The sequence below is a fragment of the Oncorhynchus nerka genome, linkage group LG9b, assembly GCF_034236695.1.
Source record: "Oncorhynchus nerka isolate Pitt River linkage group LG9b, Oner_Uvic_2.0, whole genome shotgun sequence".
Lineage (NCBI taxonomy): Eukaryota > Metazoa > Chordata > Actinopteri > Salmoniformes > Salmonidae > Oncorhynchus > Oncorhynchus nerka.
In genome coordinates this window covers 19,867,699-19,894,930 of record NC_088424.1, presented here as the reverse complement: position 1 = coordinate 19,894,930, position 27,232 = coordinate 19,867,699, and the positions used below count along the sequence as shown (strand labels likewise).

General features: G+C 39.8%; 1 protein-coding gene across 1 annotated transcript in view; it reads left to right on the top strand.

The window, feature by feature from the left end:
* The window catches only part of LOC115113934 (BMP/retinoic acid-inducible neural-specific protein 3-like), a 59,936-nt gene extending 33,357 nt beyond the window's left edge, over positions 1-26,579 (top strand). Inside the window, exons 5-7 of the mRNA XM_065013884.1 lie at positions 4,069-4,305; positions 23,330-23,557; positions 24,975-26,579. Of these exons, the coding sequence (XP_064869956.1) occupies positions 4,069-4,305; positions 23,330-23,557; positions 24,975-26,173 (1,664 nt within the window). The 3' untranslated portion in view covers positions 26,174-26,579. The remainder of the gene's footprint in view (positions 1-4,068; positions 4,306-23,329; positions 23,558-24,974) is intronic.
* The last annotated feature ends 653 nt before the right edge of the window (positions 26,580-27,232 follow it).

The following is a 27,232-nucleotide window of genomic DNA, read 5'->3' as shown; positions in this document are numbered from 1 at the left end:
TTTTTGTTCCTGGCATCCTTATAGACTCTAAACTTTAGAGTCTATAAGGATGCCAGGAACAAAAATCGTGTTTATATTATGTTGTCTTTTTTAATCAAGGAAAATGTGATCATTCAATTCTTAATCTTCATTAGAGGAAGCCGACCCCCAAAACGTATTTTACGGCACTGTAGAAATATTTAACGATAATCTACCTACCTTTTTCAAATTCATGTTAAATTGAAGTAGATTACCATTATAAGGTTACTAGAAAACAAACAATCACAGCTAATCCCATTTCAGACTCCTATTATTCATTGCAATGGAAAAGCCCATGTGGTTCAATAATAATATGAAATCCCAGAGGTTAATGCCAGTCTAATAAATTTAATATTTTCCAATTCTTTAAAAGTAGGCTGTAGGGTCGTCTGCAGACAAGCATTTCAGCGAACACTAATTTGCTTCGAACACCCACGACAGAAATGTCACCACAAGTCAAACAAGCACAAAGTAGTGTGAGGAGAGGAATGAGCTCAGAGCATTCTCTTCCTTCAGCCATCGCTAATTATAAACGCAGCTTGTGCCAATTTCCAGCGCCTTCCTCAGGTTTGACATTTAAATTGCCAACCCACTTAATACCGCCGTCTCCTGAAGGAAGCCCACTGCTGACAGATACCCTGTAACTACTGAGAGATGGTTGAAAATCTGTGTGACAGTATTTTTTTAGATTGAGTGTGTGTGTGTGTGTGTGTGTTGAATTTTGTAACTTTCTTAGCTAAAGCATCTCTGCACTTCCAGCAAGACAAGTCATTAGCACAGGGAAAAGAAATGAAATATGGGAAAGTATTGTTCTTGACAACTGAAGCTTGCAATTCCACAGAAAAGTACTCGTTGCACTCCCCCAAAAAAAGTGGCAGAGATGGAAGGGCTGAGGTGAAGAGGCTGTTATTTAGCCGTCTCCCAAATTAAAGCCCATTTCTGCCAGATAGCTCTCCCATTGGCTCACAGAACCTGTCAGCCGCCAAGGCAGGAAGACTGTGACTAATTGTGTCTGCTCTCCACTATTCAAAAAGTAAATACCAAGGAACACACATAAATATTCATAATAAGGCACACGGATTGACTCCACTCTTGAAACATTTCCAAAGTGTTTCAAACTGAGAGGAAGCCTTTGTCACAGCTAACATGATCATTAGATTCCAAACACTCACAGCTGAGCTTCTGACTAAACAAAACCATTAGGGAAATTGAGAAAAAGCAGACAATTTAATACATATTATTCAACTCTCTGCAAGGTTATTGATATGTATTGATCAGAAAAAGATGTTACCATTTAAAACAGATTATGGGTTTTCAAATTATGTGTGATTTAAAATTGAACGTTATCTTTATCAACATTGAACATCACCTATTTTAGGGGCATGTACAGTGCTTTCGGGAAAGTATTCAGACCCGTTTACTTTTTCCACATTTTGTTATGTTAGTCTTATACTAAAATTGATTCAATTGTTTTTTTCCCCTCCTCAATCTACACAAAATACCCCATAATGACATTTTTGCAAATGTATAAAAAATTTAAAACTGAAATATCACATTTACATAATTATTCAGACCCTTTACTCAGTACTTTGTTGAAGCACCTTCGGCACCGAAAACAGTCTTGAGTATCCTTGGGTATAGGATACAGATCTGTAGATCCTCTCAAGCTCTGTCAGAGATGTTCGATCGGGTTCAAGTCCGGGCTCTGGCTGGGCCACTCAAGCACATTCAGAGACATACAAAGCCACTCCTAAATTGTCTTTACTGTGTGCTTAGGGTCATTGTCCTTTTGGACGGTATAAATCTTCGCTCCCAGTCTGAGGTCCTGAGCACTCTGGAGCAGATTTTCATCAAGGATCTCTGTACTTTGCGCCGTTCATCTTTCCCTCAATCCTAACTAGTCTATCAGTCCCTGACGCTGAAAAACATCCCCACAGCATGATGCTGCCACCACCATGCTTCACCGGAAGGATGGTGCCAGGTTTCCTCCAGATGTGATGCTTGGCATTCAGGCCAAAGAGTTTAATCTTGGTTTCATCAGACCAGAGAATCTTGTTTCTCATGGTCTGAGAGTCCTTTAGGTGCCATTTGGCTAACTCCAAGCTGGCCTTCATGTGCCTTTTACTGAGAAGTGGCTTCTGTCTGGCAACTCTACAATAAAGGCCTTATTGGTGGAATGCTGCAGAGATAGTTGTCCTTCTGGAAGATTCTCCCATCACCACAGAGGAACACTGGAGCTCTGTCAGAGTGACCAATGGGTTCTTGGTCACCTCCCTGACCAAGGCCCTTCTCCCCCAATTTGTCAGTTTGGCCGGGCGGCCAGATCTTGGAAGAGTCAATGGTGGAAAAAGTACCCAATTGTCATACTTGAGGAAAAGTAGAATATGACTCAAGTAAAAGTAAAAGTCATCCAGTAAAATACTACTTGAGTAAAAGTCTAATACTTGAGTAAAAGTCTAATAGTATTTGTTTTTAAATATATTAAGTTTTTAAATATATTAAGTATCAAAAATACATGGAATTGCAAAAATATACATAAGTATCAAAGTAAAAGTATAAATAATTTCAAATTCCTTATATTAAGCAAACCAGACGGCACAATGTTCTTGATATCCAAGGGTACTCTCCAAAACTCAGACATAATTTACAAACAAAGCATTAAGCATGTTTAGTGAGTCTACCAGATCAGTCGCAGAAGGGATGACCAGGGATGTTCACTTGATAAGTGCATGAATTGGACCATTTTGCTGTCCTGCTAAGCATTCAAAATGTAAGAGTACTTTTGGGTGTCAGGGAGAATGTATGGAGTAAAAAGTACGTCATATTCTTTAGGAATGGAGTGAAGTAAAAGTTGTCAAAATTAGAAATAGTAAAGTAAAGTTGTAAGTCGCTCTGGATAAGAGCGTCTGCTAAATGACTTAAATGTAAATGATGTTAAATGTAAAGGACAGATACCCCAAAAAGGACTTAAGTATTTTACACCACTGGGAAGAGTCTTGGTGGTTCCAAACTTCTTCCATGTAAGAATAATTGAGGCCACTGTGTTCTTGGGGACCTTCAATGCTGCAGACAATTTTCAGTACCGTTCACCAGATCTGTGCCTTGACACAACTGTCTTGGAGCTCTACGAACAAGTCCTTCGACATAATGGCTTGGTTTTTACTCTGAAATGCACTGTCAACTATGGGACGTTATATTGACAGGTGTGTGCTTTTCCAAATCATGTCCAATCAATTGAATTTACCACGCAGACTCCAATCAAGTTATATAAACATCTCAAGGATGATCAATGGAAACAGGATGCACCTGATCTCAATTTCGAGTCTCATAGCAAAGGGTCTGATACTTATGTAAATAAGGTATTTAAGTTTGACATGTTTAATAAATTTGTAAACATTTCTAAAAACTTGTTTTCACTTGTCATTATGGGGTATTGTGTGTAGATTGATGAGTAAAACATTTAATTGAATTCATTTTAGAATAAGGCAGTAACTAAACAAAATTTGGAATGAGTCAAGGGGTCTGAATTCTTTCCGAATGCACTGTATATCAAGTGTAAGCCTGCCTCGTGCAGTAAAGGACATATATATATACAGAGCATGATCTAATGGGTGGCATTGTTTAATAGAACTGTTCCATCAAAACATTAGTCTCAAATAGCATCCGATTACCTATGTATTGCACATCTTTTAACCAGGGCCCATGCCTCCCCTCATTCTAACATCGTAGGCGCATCATTTCATAACCTTGACCATCTACACTCTGGATTTTGTTTGGCATTATCTGCCATATCTCTGAAATGTGTGGTCTTTATACCTAATTCTCAATTACTAGCAACTAAGTTCCTTTGTCTTGCAGTGGCTACAATAAACAACCCAATTATAGTAATTCCCATCTCATTTTTAGACTTTTGCTCTCACTATGGAGACATATGAGGGATAAAGGGGACATATTGCTTTGTTTTGAACATGAACTTCATGTAACTTGAAGGCACTAAAATATAATATTTCATCAATGACAAGATGCTATAATATTCTCCTCTGTATTCAGGTTTACAGGATGTCCTTCCAGAATTCCTCCGGAACCGTTTTGTGGAGGCTGCTCTCAGCTACGTGGCATGCAACTCTGAGGGGGAGCTTTTGTGTCGTAACAATGACTGCTGGTGCCGCTGCTCTGCCAAGTTCCCAGATTGTAACTGCCCCTTTGCTGATATTAAAGTCATGGAGGAAAATCTGCACAAAAGCAAGGAATCCTGGACCAACTTCAACACCGAATTCATGGAATCAGGTGGGCTATTTGTTTCAGTTGTTTGTTATTCATTTCTGTCAAGCTGCATTTGAAAGCTATTGGGAGGAGCAGGACACAGGTGTGCGATAAAATGGGCAAGGAAAAAATATTTTTTAAATCCCAAAATGGCTAGAACTATTTAGCTCAAAATCAACAATCATCTAGCTCATGCCCTGAATACGTGGTTTGAGATCGGAGGCAGGTCGTTTTCTCCATTGCTTTTGTTTCTCTACCATCTATCTGCAAGAGAGGGCTTCTATCCATCTGTTGGATTCTGTATAATATGGAAAGTGCATTCTGAGTGACGTTTTGAAGGCATAGACATGCTCCTTGAATTCACTAAACATCATTTTGACAGCAATAGCAGAGCAGCTCTCACATTAAATCTTTATAAAATTCTGCGTTGTTGACAAGCTACAGAAAAGGAGAAATATGTTTCCTCATAATTACAACATATTCTTTTACTGCTGATGTTGTTTTTGTCTGAAGCCTAACTTGAGCAATTTGTCATGATAATGAGCAAATTACCTCTTAATTTTTGGGGGGATGGTTGAGTGTCAAAGCAAGCAATATGCAAGACATATCTTAAAAGGTACACACACACACACACACACACACACACACACACACACACACACACACACACCTAAAAGCAAGCCTGAAAATGCATTATGTACAATACAGAAGAAGGGAGTGACCTAAGCACTAAGCATTTTTAATGGGGCAGAGTTTGTCTTATTATGTCTCTTCACTTGCCACTGAGCAAAGCATCCAAGACTCAGTGCTGCTGGCAAGAGTATGCTTACAGTCTGAATGTGAGGTTGAGCTGCAGTTCTGCTGAGATTAGTTGATAAATATTGTGGCGGGGGAAAACTAGAAATTGGTGGAGAGTGCTGGCACATCATGCACCCTTGGACCAAGTATTTCCCCCAGCCAGGAATGATCCAATCAGAGAGATAAATCCTGCCTCCGTCTCCAAAGCCTCTCCTGCCCCACGTTGGTGCTTCATTGAAATCCCCCACAAATCCCTTTAACTGTAGCACTTCACTCATCAAAATGCATATCTGCTTTCAGCAGGTGAAGTGGCTGGCTCGAGAGGACTAGTCCCGCCAAGGCAAAGCCTGGCTAGATGTATATTTACTCCAGTCATTAATTTGTTCTCATTGTCAGAAGGCTAGATGGGTTGGGAGTCTGGCAATATTAATAAGAGGACTTTGATCAGTGGTTCAGCAGCGAGGCCGGAATGCCCTATTGTATTTGTTTCCTTTGTATTGCCAGGAGAAATTGGACACCGCCCTAGGATGAGCTACTTCTGTACTCCTTACCACTCTTGTCAAATATCAGAACTCAAAATCATGCAATATGCTTTTGAAATATTTAGATTTTTTTTAATGATTTTGACTACTTTAAACATCTTCTCCAGAATTGCTAAACAGACTGGAATGAAATATGGTATATAACCTCTATGGGTGGACATCTTGAAACACAATATTTTCCAAAACTATAGCACAAACAATATGTCTACCAGTGGTGGTTGGTGCCGTTTAAAATGAGGGAGGATTTTTTTTTTTTATGAACATGGCCTTATTTCTATTACAGAATATTGGATGACAGTCATTCATATTCCATTCACCCAGCTCAATGTAACATCAATAGGTTTAGGCTATTACATGATACTTGAATTTCCACTTTACCCATCATGCGGTTGCTACAACCTAGCCTATGAATTAAAGTTCCAACAGTGCAGCAATATCTAACATGTAATCTAACAATTCCACAACAACTACCTAATACACACACATCTAAAGGAAAGGAATGTACATATACAGTGCCTTGCGAAAGTATTCGTCCCCCTTGAACTTTGCGACCTTTTGCCACATTTCAGGCTTCAAACATAAAGATATAAAACTGTATTTTTTTGTGAAGAATCAACAACAAGTGGGACACAATCATGAAGTGGAACAACATTTATTGGATATTTCAAACTTTTTTAACAAATCCAAAAACTAAAAAATTGGGCGTGCAAAATTGTTCAGCCTGTATATGGATGAACAATAACAGAGTGGCATAGGCAAGATGCAATTGATGATATAAAATACAGTATATACATGTGAGATGAGTAATGCAAGATATGTAAACATTATTAATGTGGCATTATTAAAGTGACTAGTGATTGATTTATTAAAGTGGCCAATGATTTCAAGTCTGTATGTAGGCAGCAGCCTCTCTGTGTTAGTGATGTTTTTTTTACAGTCTGATTGCCTGGAGAAAGAAGCCTGGAGAAAGAAGCTGTTTTACAGTATCTCGATCTTTGTTTTGTTGTACTGACCTCGCCTTCTGGATGGTAGCAGTGCCTCGGTTGGTTGTTGTACTTGATGATCTTTTTGGCCTTCCTGTGACATCGGGTGCTGAATGTGTCCTGGAGGGCAGGTAGTTTGCCCCCGGTAATGCGTTGTGCAGACCACACCACCGGTCGGTGATACAGCCCGACAGGATGCTATCAATTGTGCAACTGTAAAAGTTTGTCAGGGTTTTAGGTGACAAGCCAAATTTCTTTAGCCTTTTTAGGTTGAAGAGGCAATGTTGCAATGTGGACCATTTCAGTTTGTCCGTGATGTGTACGCAGAGGAACTTAAAACTTTCCACCTTCTCCACTACTGTCCCGTAGATGTGGATAGGGGGGTGCTCCCTCTGCTGTTTCCTGAAGTCCATGATCATCTCCTTAGTTTTGTTGATGTTGAGTGAGAGGTTGCTTTCCTGACACCACACTCTGAGTGCCCTCATCTCCTCCCTGTAGGCTGTCTTGTCATTGTTGGTAATCAAGCCTACTACTGTTGTGTCGTCTGCAAACTTGATGATTGAGTTGGAGGCGTGCATGACCACGCAGTCATGGGTGAACAGGGAGTACAGGAGGGGGCTGAGCACACACCCTTGTGGGCCCCAGTGTGGAGGATAAACAAAGTGTAGATGTTATTTCCTACTTTCACCACCTTGGGGCGGCCCGTCAGGAAGTCCGGAACCCAATTTCACAGTGCGGGGCTGAGACCCAGGGCCTCAAGCTTAAGGATGAGCTTGGAGGGTGCTATGGTGTTGAATGCTGAGCTGTAGTCAATGAACAGCATTCTTACATAGGTATTCCTCTTGTCCAGATGGGATAGGGCAGTGTGCAGTATGATGGCTATTGCATCATCTGTGGACCTATTGGTGCGGTAAGCAAATTGAAGTGGGTCTAGGGTGACAGGCAAGGTGCATGTGTTATGATCATTGACTAGCCTCTCAAAGAACCTCTCCTCCGGAGGTGTTGTTTTGGGTCAGCCTCTGGAATCAGTTCAAATGCCCTGGGTGGTTCGGACAAAGGATCCGCTTTGGGAAAGTCATATTCCTGGTTGTAGTGCTGGTAAGTTGACATCGCTCTGATATCCAATAGTTCTTCCCTGTTGTATGTAATAAGACTTAAGATTTTCTGGGCTAACAATGTAAGAAATAAAACAGAAAAAAACTAAACACTAGAAGCGAGGCAGCCCTCTCTGTCGGCGCCAACTTGATATCTCTTATCTCTCTGCGTTCAGTTCCACTCGGACAGGACTGACGTGCTGCTATCATTGTAAAACAGTGTGTTTCAATCACTTATTTGGTGATGTGAATATATTTAGTACAGTTTTATCTGAAAATGTATACTTTTTTAAATGTTTCACAATTGTTACTTTTATGAAATTCACTGAGGAGGGTCCTCTCCTTCCTCCTCTGAGGCGCCTCCACTAATGTCCACTATAAGCCAATAAGCTTGTATGGATTGCTTTTCCTGCCCATGCGGCAAAACAGAGCCATACTCTACACGTTAACTAAACTCACCTCCCTGAGCATGCATGCAAAATTCCATGACTCTGAGTCACACAGATCAAAGATATACATATGTGTCCGTTATTGCGTCAACGTGTGGTCAATCTGAAAGTGCATGCATATGTTGAGTCCAGTTCTGTTACAATACAAATATCCATGTCTGAATAATATGCATTTATGTGCCAGACCACACCCAAGAGATGCTAGCCTGGAAAATATTGTATTGAGAGACCTTGTTCCATAGATGCCACATATCAACTTTCGTGCAGATCCGTCATTCGGTGCCAGAGGAGTAGTGTTTTAAGTAGTGATGGGGTAAAAATCGATACAGTTAATTATCTCAATATTATTTTGGACAATATTTGTTGTTGTTATTTCTATTTAGCGTTAACTAGCGCTAGTCGGAAGTCCCTGCGCCAAAACGCCGATATTTTTCATCCTATAGCTTGTTATTCGCCGACTTTTTAAATAGTTGGTTTATACCACTTATTTACATGACGGATCAAAACTCATTTCCTCAAGCTCTCTCTTGTCTCTCTGCATCAAACGTATAGAGAGGAATATGTTTGGAACATCAAATCGCAATATCGAATTGCAATACATATAGAATCGTGGGAATCGTGCTATTTGCAATACATATCGTGTTGGCACTTAAGTATCGTGATAATGTCATATTGTGAGATCCAGAGGTGGCACCACAGGATGAAAAATGGTGTGGCAAAATGTTTGTGTCTTTTCTTGGCCTGGAGTTTTTCCTGATCTCAGGACTTGGTCAGGTAAAAATCTGGGTCCTATTTGTAGGCTATGACAAAAGATTAGTATTGTAGATAGCTTCCCTTTTCCTCTGTGCAATGACTATAAGGCCTTTTGTTTTTCTTGTCTGGTCATGTGATTTGGAAACACTCCTGGAATCTGATATCAAAAGAGCCAGAGACAACAACTTCGATGGACAACATACTCTGCAGTATAGTGTACTGGGGTTAAGCGTTATGCAAAGAATGGTTACAATATATTTAAATATTAATTTCACTCCATACACACACACACAATGTTAAGCAGTGGACTTTGAAAAATAAAAAAGACAGGTAGGTTTCAATGTAAAAAAGTATCAGATTTGTTCATCTGGTTACAGTGATCTTCTGCAATTATTAATTCTGTAAGGTTTATGTAAGGCAGGGTTATATTTAACACTATACACAGTAGACTTTGTAACAAATAAATGTTTTATGTGTATGTATAAAAAAAGACACTAACCTTCTGTTGCTGTCCTGGTCTCCATCTAGCCCACCAGAGGTTAGTTTCCGTAGCAAAACGTTTTTCTATGACGTGAACTAATGAATATGTCTGGTGAACGCATTCGGTGCTGCTGCTTTGAAAGTACTGCCGCAAATGCTGTCTCGCCACTCGTTTTCCCCTAGTGTTTTTCCACAAATTCTAAATTGTGGAAAATCCATCATGGTGGACCTTATGTGTCCTTGAGGCAAATTTGTTCCTTGTGAGGAGAGGGACCTATGTACTGAATTTCATGACTCTAGGTCAGACAGGGTGAGGGGTGTGACCTTTTAAAGTTTGCATTTTAAACTGATTGTTGTAGTGCCACCATGTGGCCAATTGACATGGCATTGCATGAATGTGTGCACACTTTACCCTTTACTAATCCTTCAAGGTTAAACATCCTAAGCCTTACCATCTCACAGGAATTTGCATGGGAATGTGCCATTATGGAAAAAGAAGAAGAATAACCAATGGCAACAAATACAATAGGATTTCACCCAGCTTTGCTGCATGAACCCCTAAAAAAAACAGTTTATTGTACTGAAGGCCTTTGCAAGAAGGGTTAATGAGTATATCCCAAATGGTACTCTATTCCCTATGCAGTGCACTACTTTTGATCATAGTCCTATGGGAATAGGGTGCCATTTGGGACGCAGTTCATGACCTCCTTGGGAAAAAGGAATTAAATAATTGAAAGGCTCCGCCCAATGTTTCATAACGGCTCTCATTAGTAAAGCAATTTCTACACAGATTTCTATGACTGGCAAAGCAAAATCAGTCTCTCATGCTAGCACCCAGGCTAATCTAATATTAGTTGTATAGTTATATAGTCAAATGAGTTACACTTGACTGTATGTAAATCTGCAACATACAAGCATTATGTAAATCTTAACAAATTTACCTTCTTGGATCTATTTTTTTATCCGACAAAAAGGACCTGTCAACACCTCCTTTTAACTACTGTGAAAGATGATGTGCAGAGCTGTAAATTCAGCCTGTAAAAGTCAAATATTCTCTTAGTGTTAGATTCACTATCCCTTCATGATACAGTGCAAATCGCTTAATTACCACAATGGTTCCATTATGTTAATTAAAAACATGCCTTCAAGTTACAGAGAGTTATTTGATACATGGTACCACCTACAAATAGTCTTGGCACTGCTTCCCCATCAAGACCTGCCAATTGGAATTTCACTGATGGCTTGCCCATTTCTGCTTTTATTACCTAAATAAAGCATGCACTGGAAGCAGTTAGATGTGTCACATGCACATTTTGAATGTGACAGATTTGTAATAACAACAAAAATACTTCTCCAGAAATTGATTTCTTTGGTTCAATAGCTGGCAACATTTCCTAACATCGTTGTATTTATTCAGGGGATTATTTCAGGGGATTACATTTGTCGGATGAACAAAACATCACTACATATCACCAAGGACATCCATGCATCTTCAATATTTACCATTTTGTACATGTCTTACTGTTTGACTGATTTGTATTGCTTTTTTATCCCTACATTTTGACTGAATTAGATTAGAATGTGATATGCGTATCACACACACTGATTGGATGATAACACTGTCATAACGAAGATCAAGCATTATGATGACACATGCAGGTAGATACTTCATCCATAGCTAAATAGTGCTTGACCAGCAGCCAAACCAATGTAATGCATATAGCCACAGAATTTGGCTATAATCTGCCATGTAAAAAATATTAATTTGCAAGATACTTAGCCTATGTACTGGTAGAAGTTGCATGTTGCACATGCCAGTAATATGATTGGAGCTATAATTCTACCATGAACGTATGCTGATACAGTGCCACACGGATAAACACTTTGTAATCGTTAGTATACAGACTAAGAAATTGGGTCAAGCTTCACACAAGCACTACACACAAGGCACTGGATTGAATACATCTTCAGGTCAAAGATGAGGTTTGCCAAAGGTTGAAGTTCTGAGTGTGCCACAAAGATCTGGAAATATGCACCCATTGTATTAATAGTTTTCTCGATATATTGAGGAATCGTGAGTTGAATAAAGCAGGGCTCTGGGAATAGTTCCCTTTGGGATGCTACGATCCCTGTGATTTTGTATTCTGTGCAGACTTCACATGTTCATGCCGGAGGCATGTGAGTTCGCTTACATGATCGGAGACCATGCAGCACACGTCTACCTTAAATCATGCAGCAGTGGCAGCAAACCATTTTTACAAAGGGTGCTATATTTCAAACGAGTCCAGAATTATTTAGGCTACTGAAATTCTATACAAGCTTTTAAATGCTATTGAGAGAACAGCAAAAACAAGCAAAAATGACCCTTGCCATTTTAATACTTTGACTGCTGTTGGTTTCATTCACCTCAGTCGATCTACAAACACATAGCCTATTAGCTATACAATTGTAATATTATACCCCTGAAAGGGAGGAAATATGAGAAATGATTCACGCTGACAAATAGCATCAGCGACAAAACAAACATTTATGACATTTTTACTGTATTATTTGTAATTTTATAGCATTTTAATGTAGGCTTATAAGGAAGATAAGCCATGTGTCTTATTTTATTTAAGTTCCTAAATTGTTTGATAAGATTAGTACAGATTTTCTCAGGTGACCCCACACTGTACTAACCTCTCTCTCTGCTTGCTTCCTCTCTCTCTCTCGCTGTCTCCTCTGCTTCCTTCTGCAAGCATTGCAGCCTGCCTCAGCTTTAACACTGAGCGCCACATCACTGTCTGTCTCCGTAGCCTAGCCTCTGTGAAGTTATTATGAGAATTTAGTCGAATATTTTTTTGCTCCTTCTAAGGTAGGCTGCGTTTAACATTAGCTTCTTACTTCATCCTTCTAGCTGGCTAAATAATACTAGCCAGACACCTTCAACATTACTGCAATATACAGTTGAAGTCAGAAGTTTACATACACCTTAGCCAAATACATTTAAACTCAGTTTTTCACAACTCCTGACATTTAATGCAAGTAACAATGCCCTGTCTTAGGTCAGTTAGGATCACCACTTTATTTTCAGAATGTGAAATGTCAGAATAATGGTAGAGAGAATAATATGTTTCAGCTTTTATTTCTTTCATCAAATTCCCAGTGGGTCAAAAGTTTACATACACTCAATTAGTATTTGGTAGCATTGCCTTTCAATTGTTTAACTTGGGTCAAATGTTTTGGGTAGCGTTCCACAAGCTTCCCACAATAAGTTGGGTGAATTTTGGTCCATTCCTCCTGACAGAGATGGTGTAACTGAGTCAGGTTTGTAGGCCTCCTTGCTCACACACACTTTTTCAGTTAGGCCTCAAATGTTCAGTTCAGGGCTTTATGATGGCCACTCCAATACCTTGACTTTGTTGTCATTAAGCCATTTTGCCACAACTTTGGAAGCATGCTTGGGGTCATTGTCCATTTGGAAGACCCATTTGCGACCAAGCTTTAACTTCCTTGACTGATGTCTTGAGATGTTGCGTCAATATATCCACATCATTTTCTTACCTCATGATGCCATCTATTTTGTGAAGTGCACCAGTCCCTCCTGCAGCAAAGCACCCCCACAACATGATGCTGCCACCCCTGTACTTCACGGTCGGGATGGTGTTCTTCGACTTGCAAGCCTCCCCCTTTTCCCCAAACATAACAATGGTCATTATGGCCAAACAGTTCTATTTTTGTTTCATCAGACCAGAGGACGTTTCTCCAAGAAGTCTGATCTTTGTCCCCATGTGCAATTGCAAACCGTAGTCTGGCTTTTTTATGGCGGTTTTGGAGCAGTGGCTCCTTCCTTGCTGAGCAGCCTTTCAGGTCATGTCGATATAGGAATCATTTTACTGTGGCTATAGATACTTTTGTACCTGTTTCCTCTAGCATCTTCTCAGGGTCCTTTGCTGTTGTTCTGGGATTGATTTGCACTTTTCACACGAAAATACATTCATCTCTAGGAGACAGAACGCATCTCCTTCCTGAGTGGTACGATGGCTGCATGGTCCTATGGTGTTTATACTGGCGTACTATTGTTTGTACAGATGAATGTGGTACCATTAGGCGTTTGGAAATTGCTCCCAATGATGAACCAGGCTTGTGGAGGTCTACAATGTTTTTTCTAAGGTCTTGGCAAATGTATTTTGATTTCCCCATGATGTCAAGCAAAGGGGCAATGAGTTTGAAGGTAGGTCTTGAAATACATCCACAGGTACACCTCCAATTGACTCAAATGATGTCAATTAGCCTATCAGAAGCTTCTAAAGCCATGACATCATTTTCTGGAATTTTCCAAGCTGTTTAAAGGCACAGTCAACTTAGTGTATGTAAACTTCTGACCCACTGTAATTGTGATACAGTGAGTTAAAAATGACATAATCTATCTGTAAACAATTGTTGGAAAAATGACTTGTGTCGTGCACAAAGTAGATGTCCTAACAGACTTGCCAAAACTATAGTTTGTTAACAAGACATTTGTGGAGTGGTTGGAAAAACAAGTTTTAATTAATGACTCCATCCTAAGTGTATGTAAACTTCCGACTTCAACTGTAAGTCTCTGCCGGCAGCTAGCCCCCTGACTGACTTATTGATCTACAGTATTTATAAGCGACTATTTACCAGTTGTGCACTCATTCTCCGAGAGTATGTCTGGAGACATGGCAGGAGTCTCAGGACGGGTTTAAAATTGCAGGACGGTTTTAAAACAGCAGCAGACACCTGCTCTCTAAGCCTATTTCAAACACCAGTTGAACGTTGCTACTCTCTTGAACAACTTTATGTCATGCGCCATACTTTCTTGTTCAATTGAATACATAAACATTGTGAGTTAAACTTTCCCCGTCTCTATTTTTGGCATGAAAGTAATCCATCGTCAAACTTGACCGGTAAGCTCAGCAGAGTAGAACGGATGTGTGAGGAGGTGTTGTATGCTGAAATTTACAGGGTTTTTGGGGGGGAGAAAAACATAATCAACGCTGTTCAGTATCTGACTGCTTGCCACAAAGACATTGAGCTATAAATAGAATAGCAGACCAAGGCCTCTCCTCTCTCTTCTGCTGAAAGATAGGAGAGACCATGGCAGTTCATCTTCTACTATTGTTCACTCTGTGTGCCTGTTCATATAGGTGCATCAAATCCACATGGGGTAATCTAGCGTGGTTTTGGGATCCTTCAGCACAGACTCCATTTCTCATCAGGATCACCTGCAGAGATCCTTTGTAACAAATGGCACCGTTTTCCCTATATAATGCACTACTTTTCACCAGAGCCTTATGGACCATGGTCAACAGTAGTGCACTATAGGAAAAAGGATGCGATTTGGGACGCATACATAAATTGTTCAGGGGAAAGGACCACATGCCCACTGTACAAAGGCAGCTGGAGGTGCATTACATGTCTCTGAGGGGTGGCTTGTGTAATGTATACTCTTCCTTCCCACTTTCTCATTTCCTAGAATCTTTGCTCTCCCAAGGGACCTTTTCTGATAATGTAGTTATGGGGAGACTATTAATCCTTCCTTTCTGTCTTAAGAGATAGAATCACTGCCTAGGTGAAGGTATAGCTTACATACAACTACCTCTCTGGGAAAATAAGTTTATAATATTTTCTGCCAAACAGGAAATAATGCTACAGTATGTTGTAATATGAGCGGGTTTTACTTGCGTGTATAACTTATACTTTTTTTGACTATATTGGTGGTTTGTTGTAGCAAATTGAGCTAGTTGTAAACTTAAATGTTTTTGCCGAAACAATGTAATTGAAAAACATTAAAGTGATGTCAGGGAAAATTTGTGAGTACAGATCAGCTCAGTAGCGAATAACAATGAACTTCCTTCTGTCTGTTTGCGACCATATGCATTCAACATTGACAGTTTGTGATGCCAAGGGCAGCTGCACACTGTCGTGTCCAGCTCATCAAATGTCATAGTACTAAAGTGAGGATCTCATTAACAGTATTGAGCAGTTCATTTTCAGGTCTTTATAAAGGCCGTTTTATAAACACTAGCTATTGTGTCTGAGTAATATGTGGGCTGGTCCACCACAATATTACAATGGCAAATTGTTACGTATTAGTCCAAATATGTAATTTAAAAAAAATCTATGTGATTTATATTTTTATTGCAAGTAAATAGCAAGACAGCTGTCTGTGCATGTCTATCAGAAGATAACGTTGAATGTGAATGTAAGTGTAGTAGAGTTGTGTAAGTTCAGTGGGACAGCTACCCATCAGGACAATAGAAAACGCCCTTCATACACTGAAGTTGAAGAGTCCTTCATTACTCTGAGTTTAATTGATACAAAATGTGGTATTCATATATTCACAATACCCTATTAAAAACACTAAGCTTTTCATGATTTTTCTATGTTTTAAAGGTTAAGCAAAAAGTAAAAAGTCAACTCAGTACATATAGCACTTTGGAAACCTTTCCCAATGGCTCAAATGTTCACAGTGCCAGCCACGGTACAGCAAGTCTCTCCCAGGTTGGTTCTTCCCTCTTGAGCTACTAAGCCCCAGGCCCAATGCTAAATGTAATGTGCGGCATAAGCCTTGCAAACATTTCTATCTTTACTTTGCCGAAGGCCCCAAAAAATTATAGTGTGAGGAGAGACGAAACATCCTTAAATTCCCTACCGTGAGAGCAACGATTTATAGCTTGCCACAAGCTCTTCATTGTCAGTGAATTTTTACCTATAATTGCTACTACATCGCCATAGGACACTGTCTCGGAGCAAGGTACTCTCATATTCCTGCACTGCTGAAATACAAGTAAATGTACTGTGATCGATTTATAAAGACAAAAATTTGCATTTGTGGACCACGTATGGTTCATATGTGAGGACTGAGGAGCAAGGTCACTGCTTCCTCTTATTCCTGCATGAAGAAAAAATAAAGATTTACTATTAGAAAATGAATCGTGAACGGCATGTCAGTCAGAGGCAGTCTCCAGATTAGAGCAGTGACTTGGATTTTCTAACTGCGTCCCAAATTACACCCTATTCCCTGTATAGTACACTACTTCTAACCAGAGCTCTATGTGCACTGATCAAAAGTGTTGCACTAAATAGGGAATAGGGTGCCATTTGGGATGCAGCCCTAGTCTCCACTGTTAATTTTCATAGGCCTGTCAACCTGCCCAGTAAGTCTTATCTCAATCTAGTTTTAAAGTGTGAGTTCAGTGTAGTTCAAACTCAGTGGTACAGCATAAGTTAAGAAGTAAAACTATTTTTGAAACATAAATCAAAACCCAGATACAACTTAATACAAATCACAAGATAAGATGTGGGTCATGGGGGGGGTCAGCCGCCTTCTACGGCAGTAAAGTAATACAAGGTGAACGTTCTGTGGAAAGAAACAAAGCAAGTGCACACCTAAAAGATGTTTGATGGAGAAGAGGGAAATAACATGCTGTGAGTTTCCTCTGGTCTCCCATGGAGGGAAAGCAGTGGAATCAATGAACAATGATTAAAATAGTGTAACGATTCTCATTGGTGGAAGGAGAGGAGGACCAAAATGCAGCGTGGTAAGTGTTGGTCATATTTTAATTGAAGAACTGAACACTACACAAAATAACAACGAAGAGAAAACGAAACAGTTCTGCCAGGTGAACAGACACTAAACAGAAATTAAACACCCACAACCAAAATGGGGAAAACAGGCTACCTAAGTATGATTCTCAATCAGAGACAACGAACGACACCTGCCTCTGATTGAGAACCATACTAGGCCAAACACATAGAAATATAACAACATAGAAAAAAGAACAGACTTACCCATCCCAACTCACACCCTGACCAACCTAACACAAAGACAAAAAAGGAACTAAGGTCAGAATGTGACAAATAGGGAGATGCTATGTAGGCTAGCTTTGTCATTCACAACTCTAAGACTGTTGAAATTATTGACAATATTGCATGTCCGCCTTACAAATAATCCTTCTGCCATAAAGGGAATTTAAGGGTAATGTTTGGTATATAAAATAGATCAGTTTAAACGATGCACTAACTGTAAGTGGGAGCATAGTTAAATCCAATCTGTCTTCATCTAACTAGGCCATCTGAGTTCCTTTATACAAACAACCTTGATAATGCCCAAGGTTAATACATTTTATTATCCAGAACCATCAAATACAAAACATTTTTTTGTAATGTATGAGAATTCTAATGAATACATACCATAACATAACATACTAAATGGAGGATCACAGATTTACATACAGAATAGTACAAGCTAATCTGAGACCAGATTGACTGTACACTGTCTCATTCCAACTGCGGCCTGTTGGTGTAACATACTGGAACGTACTGCTTTCATGCTGTAGGAGCAATGAAACAGTATATTCTTGATACGCTCCCTTGGTCAGGTTAGAGAAACTGGTGCCCAGCTACAAGAACTGGGCTACTGTAGATCCAATATATGACTCAGCTCAACAAAATCTCCTCAGAAATGTACCCAAAGCGTCGGCTTTGGTAGATGGACAGCAGGCGATATCTATGGCACTTAAAGTACATATTTTGTGGGCAGTATAAAAAGTATAAAAATCATTATTTTCAGGCAAGTATTCTGAGAAATACAGTGAGTTCCGAAAGTATTGGGACACATGTTTTATTGTTTTAGTTATGTGCTCCAGCACTTTGGATTTGAAATAATACAATGACTATGAGTTTAAAGCGCAGACTGTCAGCTTTAATTTGATGATATTTTCATCCATATCAGGTGAACCGTTTTGAAATTACATCACTTTTTTGTACATATTCCCTCCAATTTAGGGGACCAAAAGTATTGGGACAAATTCACGTAAATGTGTATTGAAGTATTTGGTCCCATATTCATAGCACGCAACTAGAACATCAAGCTGGTTAATCTACACATTTGTTGGATGCATTTGCTGTTTGTTTTTGTTGTCTTTCAGATTATTTTGTGCCCAGTGGAAACAAATGGGAAATAATGTATTGTGTCATTTTGGAGTAAAATAAGAATGGAATATGTTTCTAAAGACTTCTACATTAATGTGGATGCTACCATGGTTCTGGATAATCCTGAATTAAGCGTGAATAATAATGAGTGAGAAAGTTAGACACACAAATATATCCCCAGGACATGCAAATCTCTCACCATTACAATAACAGGGGAGGTTAGCATTTTGGGGGGTATGATATTTGTGCCTTTTGAGCTCACTGCAGCTGCTTGGCAAACCCTGAATGATTGAACCCCTCATGTTCACTCAATCTATTATTCAGGTCTGATCTCACCGCATGACTGGGGAAAATATTACATCTTCAAACAGCCATGCTAAATAACTGGTGGGCTTTCTAAAGCTTCTAGTGTTACCCTCTCTGTTGTCAAAGTTGAACTGGCAAGAGTAATTTAATACCTTTTCATGCCTATTCATAATACACAAAAGGAGTTTGATATTTTTCTTGGCAACAACAAAAAAGACAGTTTCCGAACATGGCCAAATGTATAGGTTTCTAAACTCACGTGTACAGTATATCAATATCAAAGGAAACAGTTATCAAGCATCTGTAGATCTTTCCTTAGAAATCATAAGGCCATCTTGAGGATGTGACATTCCATCTTGCTACACACCTTAGCTTTTTATCTGGAATTCTTAATGGTGAAACTGCCACATCTTTTTGCCATATCACAACAAAGATGTTTCTGTAAACAACAAACACAGCAGCGTATGTACTGCACTTCTTTTTGACCTTGATGCGTGACACTCCCCACCTTAAATACTGAATTAATAAACTGTATCAAATAGAGCTCTTCAAACCAAACCCAGGCTACAATAACACCCGAAAACTCAGCAGCATGCCAACCTGTTCCCTGTCCCGCAAATGAAGGAATGATAGGGTTTAAATACCAATACCTATGATGCAACCAATGAGAACAAGCCAATTAACATTATGATCAATTAACATTCAACAGCATAAAATAACATCTAAACATCTTCAGATGATACACACACGAATAACCTTGAGCACACATATCAATTACAGTGCAACCATTCTTTTAGCATAAATACAATCTGGGATAAGAACATGTACGTCCACCCGGGATAAGACATTTCCGCTATACCCATACACTGAATAAACCATGCACACTTGAACGCACCCCATCGCCTGTCAATTCTCTGGAAATGAACAGATAACCCTCTACGAACAACAAGGTAACCATTTACCAAAAGGACATCGCTAGCCCCACATTACATACAAACAATTCATAAATGCATGTGTTTATCATGAACCATTAACCGTTTGCAATTTTGGATTATTGATAAAAGCATGTCTTTAGATTCTGTGACTAAAATCATAGGACGATCGTCACAAACACCAACCTTGGAAAGAGGAATCGTTGTAGTAGTGGAGATTGATCTTCTTTAAGAGTTTGTGAAACCTTAGAGCACGGCAGGTGTTTGTCCATACTAAAATCACCCACCAGAGTTCAATAAGCAGAAATCTGATAGCATTGCTTTCCCAACTGTGTGTGCAAAGGCCAAATATATTTATTGTTCAGGCTTTACCAGCACTGACAGAAAGTGAGGTGCATTTCTCATATGAACAATGTTCATACATATGTTCAAGACAAAATATTGATTTCTTGAAGAAAGGCTCTTGAAAATATAGTTAAACCACAGTATTCCTTGAGCCTAGGTGAAATACTTGTTTATCTGATGGAAAAGCTGTGAAGCCTCACATTAAGAAAGTGAATGGCTGTTTAGACAGCATTATGTTACGTTGTGAGTTATCCAACAGAGAGAGAATTATAAGCCATTTACAAGGGAATAGAGCTCAACTATCAATGCATACCAGAACCTGTCATTGGGTAAGATTATACAGTATGTGTTGCTTTCTCCGACTGTCAAATCAAACACAGTGCTTCTGCTCATCATTATTTGGCTGTGGCCTGGGAGTAATACATATTTGATCTATCAGGGCAGGCAGGGGTCAATAATCCAGAATAGTGGGGTAAGATACAAAAATGTCAGGCAGTCACAGGGTCAGGGCAGGCAGAACGGTCAAAACAGGAAGGACTAGAAAACAGGAGCAAGAAACAGGCAGGAGCAGGGAAACAAACGCTGGTAGGTTTTACGAACACAACGAAATGGCAACAGACAAACAGAGAACACAGGTATAAATACACAGGGGGAAGATGGGCGACACCTGGAGGGGGGTGGAGACAAGCACAAGACAGGTGAAACAGATCAGTGTGTGACAGTGTAGTGTCTTAGCTTACACATTTTACAGTTTATCTCAAGTGGTACGATCTCATTCTGAAGGGATTTCTTAATTAATGTTTAGAAAATTTAAGTCTTTAAGGGATTAGAGTAATCTCTAAACAAAAGCATCTATTAAGATATTAACGTAATGTTAATTAGTCCAGTTGCATATCACATTATATGCCACTAGAAAGCCATCAAAGTATCCATCAACTAGTTTATATGCACATGATGATGTCTTTCCAATCCGATACAGATTGCATTTTCCATGCTCAGTCTGAGCGCAACAAGATCCCCCTAAATATGTAATATTTCAGAATCTGATATTTCAGAATCTGATTCGGGGGGAAAGGGAAAAGGTTTTTCTTAGTCCTATCTCTGGAATATAAAGTGTTGAAAAATGCCATAGAAGAATTGGAACCTTGTTCATAAAGAGCTAACATCAATTACAGTAATTCCTACAGATAGTTTACCATTCCCGGCAAGTTTTACCTTGTGACAAGTGCCGACTTTATGTCAATTGTACCATATAGTGAGTGCATTCTAACTATAATGTCAAATATGGTGGAAGCACTGTATAGTAGTTGCCGTCAAAGTGCCATAAGCAACCATTTGATGTCTTTTGCGATGATGGCTTGACAGCCATGTCTCACTGTGTTTTCCACTTGAAGTATTCCAGTAGGAGTAGAATACACATGGAAAGAAAAAATAAGACATGTGTTTGAAGGAAGGATGGTAAACTTAGATCTCTTTAGCAATATGTTTATAACTTCTTCGATCAAAGAAATGGAAGAGTTGTGGGGAATCCAAGGGGGATTCCTTAAAGATTCAACCCTGACAGGTGCAGTATTCAGAAACAACGTGATTTATTTTATTTACTAAGCTTAATCCATTGAGAAATGGGAAGATATCCCACTGTACTCCAGGCAGACGACATCTGCTCTGTAATTCTGACATGTATTGCAACATACAACTCAAAGACACAAGCTTTATGGAAGAGCAATGTCCTCTTTTAAAATAATGGCTTCACCCTCCCTAATATAAAATGATAGTTGCAGCACTGCCATGCAAAACCATGAAAACCAAATACTTGTTTTTGAGCTAAATGAACAAGCTGAGGCAACCATCAGTTTCCTGTCCGTTCTCTTTATGGTCATATGAATCACTAATATGCCCAACAGAATGAGAATGGGCTGTGTCCATTATGGAATATAACCTCATCCCTTTATCTGACACATTTCGAAAGGCCGATATTGTCCATCAATTTGAACATAAAGTCATAAATGCCAGAAAAAGGGGAATAGACTGACAAATTCCTTTTGTGTGCTGTGATGATCATTCAAACGGCCTGGGTTATACAGTGCATGTGGAGGGAAGCAGAGGAATTGATCACTCCAGTTATTGGTCAGGCAGAGACTCAATGCCTGCATCCCAAATGGCACCCTATTCCCGTCCTCATGCTCCCTGTTAAAAAGTAGTACACTACTGTATAAAGGGAATAGGGTGCCATTTGGGATGCATCCAATGTTTCACTTCTGTATGTGGGTGAGCCTGACAAGCAGCAAGCTATAGGGTAGCAAAGTGAAAGATGCGGTTTTTACTACCCCTGGATAGCCTTGGCTTGTCCGGTGGTTGGTTAGAATGCGTAAGTACATGCTAAGAAGATGTGTTATTTGATGTGGGCATAATGTAGTGTCTAACCACATATGAAATCAGCAAGTACAGTGCCTCCTTGTGTCAGATGAAAGTAGGCAACCATAAGGGCATAACATCTCTGATTGCCTTGTAGCTGATATGTAAGTAAGGCAGTTATATACTGACCACTGCTTATTCTGTTTTCCAAAAAAAGGGATGTAGTGTTTGTGAGAGCACCAAAGTGCACCATAACTGCATGTGATAATATGCCGACAACCTAGTCATTTGGTAAGGTTTTTTCACTAGCAGTTCCTCTGGTGTAATGCCCATGTCAATAAATAATTACGCAGGATATCTATCGAGATAGAAAGCAATTAAATAATTGACTACAACCATTAACAAACAAAGCATTTAACACTGAACACACTAAGGGATCCATCAATCCAAATACCTATTGCTACATCACATGCATTTCAAATTGATAGTATGAATAGATGTGACACCGTGAGCCTGATGTGTAAAACAATTGAGCCGTTGAATGTGCTAAACTAACACCGTAATGCCAAAGCTAATGTTATCTAACTAATTTGGTGTTGGCTCTGGGAGCCCGAGGTAGTTCACTCAGGATCATTGAACACTGTAATGTCCTGAGCCCGCCAGTGCACTGCAATTTACTCACTTGCATTATGCCAAAAGTAGCACATGTGATAATAGAAGCTCCAGCCCCCATAACAATTGCAGGTCTCACCCAGTTGGGCTTTGTAAAAAAAAGTGTCTTCATTGCAGTGATTTGATAGGATACCTCATGTCAGCTGCATGGGTAGACAACTTTCCTACAGCATAAGTAGGAAGTCTCTGCATAGTTTAAATTAGCACAGTGTCCCAAGAATATAAATACCAGGAGCTGTCCATGGTAGATTTAGGGATATGGACCATAATTGCACAATAAAAGGTACCATCCATAATTAAAATACCTTTGTAGTGTATTGATGGATATATGAAATGATTGACTTTGTGTTAAATAAAACACTAATCTTATTTTCTTGTGATTGTTTCTCAATTTCTTAGACGAATTCAAGGCCTTCATGAAAAAACTACCAACAGACCGTTTTTTAAACACATCCTTGGTATTCAAGTTTTGGACAGCAGATGCAGCTCTCCAGAGGCGCTACATCCAATTGGAGAGCAGCACCAATTTGATTCTTGGGAAAGCCCAGAAGATTGTGAGGAAACTCTTCACTCTGAGCAAGCGATGTCCCAAACTGCCAAGGATCAGCCTCCCAAGAGAAAGGTATAATAATGGGAACATTACATGCTCTCAAATCATTCCACAAATAGATTATAATATCTGCCACATCAGAGATGAAAACGTCTTTATATTGGCTTTTGAACATCTTACACCTACTTTAAATTACATTAATTATTACATAGAACCACTTACAACCACATCATGGCATTTTATCACCACTTTGTGTCCTCTTTTATATCAAGTAATTTGACCAAGCAAAGTTATTTTATTTTGGTCAGGTCTTAATACTTTTCCCTATAGTTAAAATAGTACACCCTTAATCACATATACCTGGCTGAGTTGTCTGTCATTTAGAGGCAATTTGGTATCTGATGCTGTGCGAAAACCAGGCCAAGCATCTGAAATGAAATAGAGACAGAGCTGTTTAGTGTCTCCACCCTGATTGAAGGGGTCTGGGTGATGTGAGGTCTGCGGTGGCATGTCTGTAATCAAGTGCTCTTAGAGACAACAGGTTGGTGTGAACCACTTGCTCACTGAACACCCACATTTCTGTGACAAGCACTACCTCTGGCTGTCATTCACTCATTAAACTCTGTTCAAACAAATAACAACAATCAATTCAGCTCAGCTGAGCCAGAAGATTTCTACATCATCATCATCATCATCATCATGTGCTATATAATCCCTCATTTTGGAATGCGGAAAGGAATAAATAGCATATTTCAGCTTTACGTAGTGCAATTCCCAATACAGAACCGGTTGAGGAAAACTCGTCTTTGCAGAAGCAACTCCAGCATAGAGCTTTGTAGAAAGTTACAGCAAAGTACTCAATTGTTAATTTATTTACGATATTTGAGTTTTTTTCCCTCAAATGTGGTTGCACCAAAAATATCTCATCCTACCAATGCTTGTACATAATTCATGAACACAGACTTAAGCTCAAATTCACTTTATAGTGAATATTAAGTATAGCACGTAAAATCTAATAAAATCAAAGAACACATTAGCTATGACATATTAGTACTTAAAAGAACAATCCTTCATAAGTATGTTGTGCCAGTTCTGGAACATGCTATGCATAACTCTGGAAGACACCTATCCTCCAGAGTAAACTGAACAGGTGGATGAAGGATCTTCTGCGTAGGGTTCTTGGTATTCTTCTGAATCCCTAAGACAGATGCCCACATCAATCATTATTTGGCACTCACTAAATGGGATGATGTTAAGTGAAAGTTAAAACATCGTCTTCACTTGTGTCTTTTATGCACTGTTCCTCTGTCCTTTCTAAAGGCTACAATAGTGTTAGTCAAAAGAAAGAAATTGGATTAATGAATGAATACATTTATTGATGAAGAGCACTTATAAAGCTTTTTAAGTAAAGATGATTCCAAAGTCAAATTATGTTATTGAAAATAATTATGTTAATCTTAATAACAAATGTGACTACTGATGTTTGCGGAGAACACATTACGCAAATGTCTCTCTTCTTGTTTCACGAATTAGCCCATTTTAAATACCTAATATTGTGCTCTTTTCTCTTTAGGACACCAGGATTTTGGCTGAACAGGGCCCAGTCACTCCTGTACTGCAATGAGCATGGAGTCCTGGGCACGTTTTCAGAGGAGGTGCAGAGCTGCACCTGCACTGCAGAGCACAGTAGTGCCTGCCAGGGGACAGTGCCCTGTGAGGTCGGAGAAGGGTCATCCTGCCTCTCATGTGCCCCAGACAACATCACACGCTGTGGCTCCTGCCACCTTGGCAACATCCTGCACCTGGGCTCGTGTCGGCCCAACATAGCAAACTCTCTGGACCACTACCTGAACATTGACTTTGACATGCCGGATGCAGAGTTCAAGTACCTGCTCCAGCGGCTGGACAGTCGCATGGAGGTCCATGCCATCTACATCAGCAATGACGTGCGTCTGGGCAGCTGGTTCAACCCAGCCTGGAGGAAACGCATGCTCCTCACTCTAAAGAGCAACAAAAACAAATCCAACCTCATTCATATGCTAATGGGTATCTCATTCCAGATCTGTTCTACTAAAAACAGTACCCTGGAGCCTGTGCCTGCCATCTATGTCAACCCATTTGGGGGTAGCCACTCAGAGAGTTGGTTCATGCCTGTCAACCAGCAGGACTTCCCAGACTGGGAAAGAACTAAGGTGGATGTCTCTCTGCAGTGCTACAACTGGACACTGATGCTGGGCACCAAGTGGAAGTCCTTCTTCGAGACGGTGCACATTTACCTGCGCAGCCGCATCCTGACAGATGACCCCACCATCAACGAGACCCTTTTCTACGAACCCCTGGACCTAGATGACCACACGTCCAACCTGGGCTACATGAAGATCAACAATCTCAAGGTGTTCGGCTACAGCATGCACTTTGACCCCGAGGGCATCAAAGACCTGATTCTGCAGCTGGACTACCCTTACACGCAAGGCACCCAGGATGCAGCCTTTCATATGCTGCTGGAGATGAGAGACCGCATCAACCGGCTCTCCCCGCCTGGATTGCAGGCATTGGACCTCTTTTCATGTCTGCTCCGCCACAGGCTCAAGCTCTCCACTAGTGAGGTGGTGCGCATCCGAGACTCCCTCCAGATTTTCAACTCCAAGCTGCCCAATTCCTCGGAGGCAGAGCTGGGCCAGTTGTGCAGCTAGCTCAGTCTAAATTAGAGTCCAGAGAGTGCTGTGCTGCGCTGCTGGTTACTCTTCAGTCAGTTGCCAATTTATCCATCTGGTTTGGAAAACATGCACATATATTTCTCTGAGATGTCTAGAGCATTCCTATACACTGGTTGACAGAGCTCGGAGTGTGTTGGCTCTGTTGGATGTGAAGTGATGTCATGACAACAGATTTTGCTTTGCACAGATAGAGTTTTTAATATAAAGAGCGAGGAACTGAGTTTGGAAAATAATTGCTCTGGATTGTTCATCTGTTGGCAGTAAGTTGAGGAAACAGAAGAGGATTTCCCTTTCTAACACTTTTTTCTTTGTTTACAGAATGATTTCATTTCAAAGAGTCTGATGGGCTGAATGAGTTGATTATGCTTACAAAATGACACATTGGTTTCCTTACCCTGTAAGCAGTCTATGGACAAGGTTTGACAGCAATCCATGTTTTGGTTTAGTTTCCCTGGCACTGTTTCCACATGCTAATGTTTTGGAATTTGTGGCAGAAATCCCATGGGACCGATATTAGCATTTTTCACGTCCAAATCATGTCCACATTTCTTAAAGTATCTAAAGTTGAATGTAAAGCCCAACAAAGTCACTTATGAGTTTAACATGATGCACAGAAAATTCTAATATCGTTCATGACTTTGTGCCACAAATGCTAAAACATTAGCATGTGGAAACTGTGCCAGGGAAACTAAACCACAACATGGATTGCTGTCATACCTTGTCCATAGACTGCTTACAGGGTAAGGAAACCAATGTGTCATTTTGTAATTTGGGTGAACTATCCCTTCAATGGTTTGTTATGATAATCATCCCCAAAAATGTTATCCTTGCCTTTCCATTTTATCTGGCATTCAAAATCCTGTAAAATATGTATTTGTGCTTAAAATTTGGTTGGGAAGCCCAATATTAAATATTTCTATTTATTTATTCAGCAACATTACTTTACCAAATGAAGCTGAACATAGTGGCAAAATGAATGGTTAAAATGTCTTAAATGTTGAAATATCCGTTTGAGAGGATTTCAAAAGGTCTGTG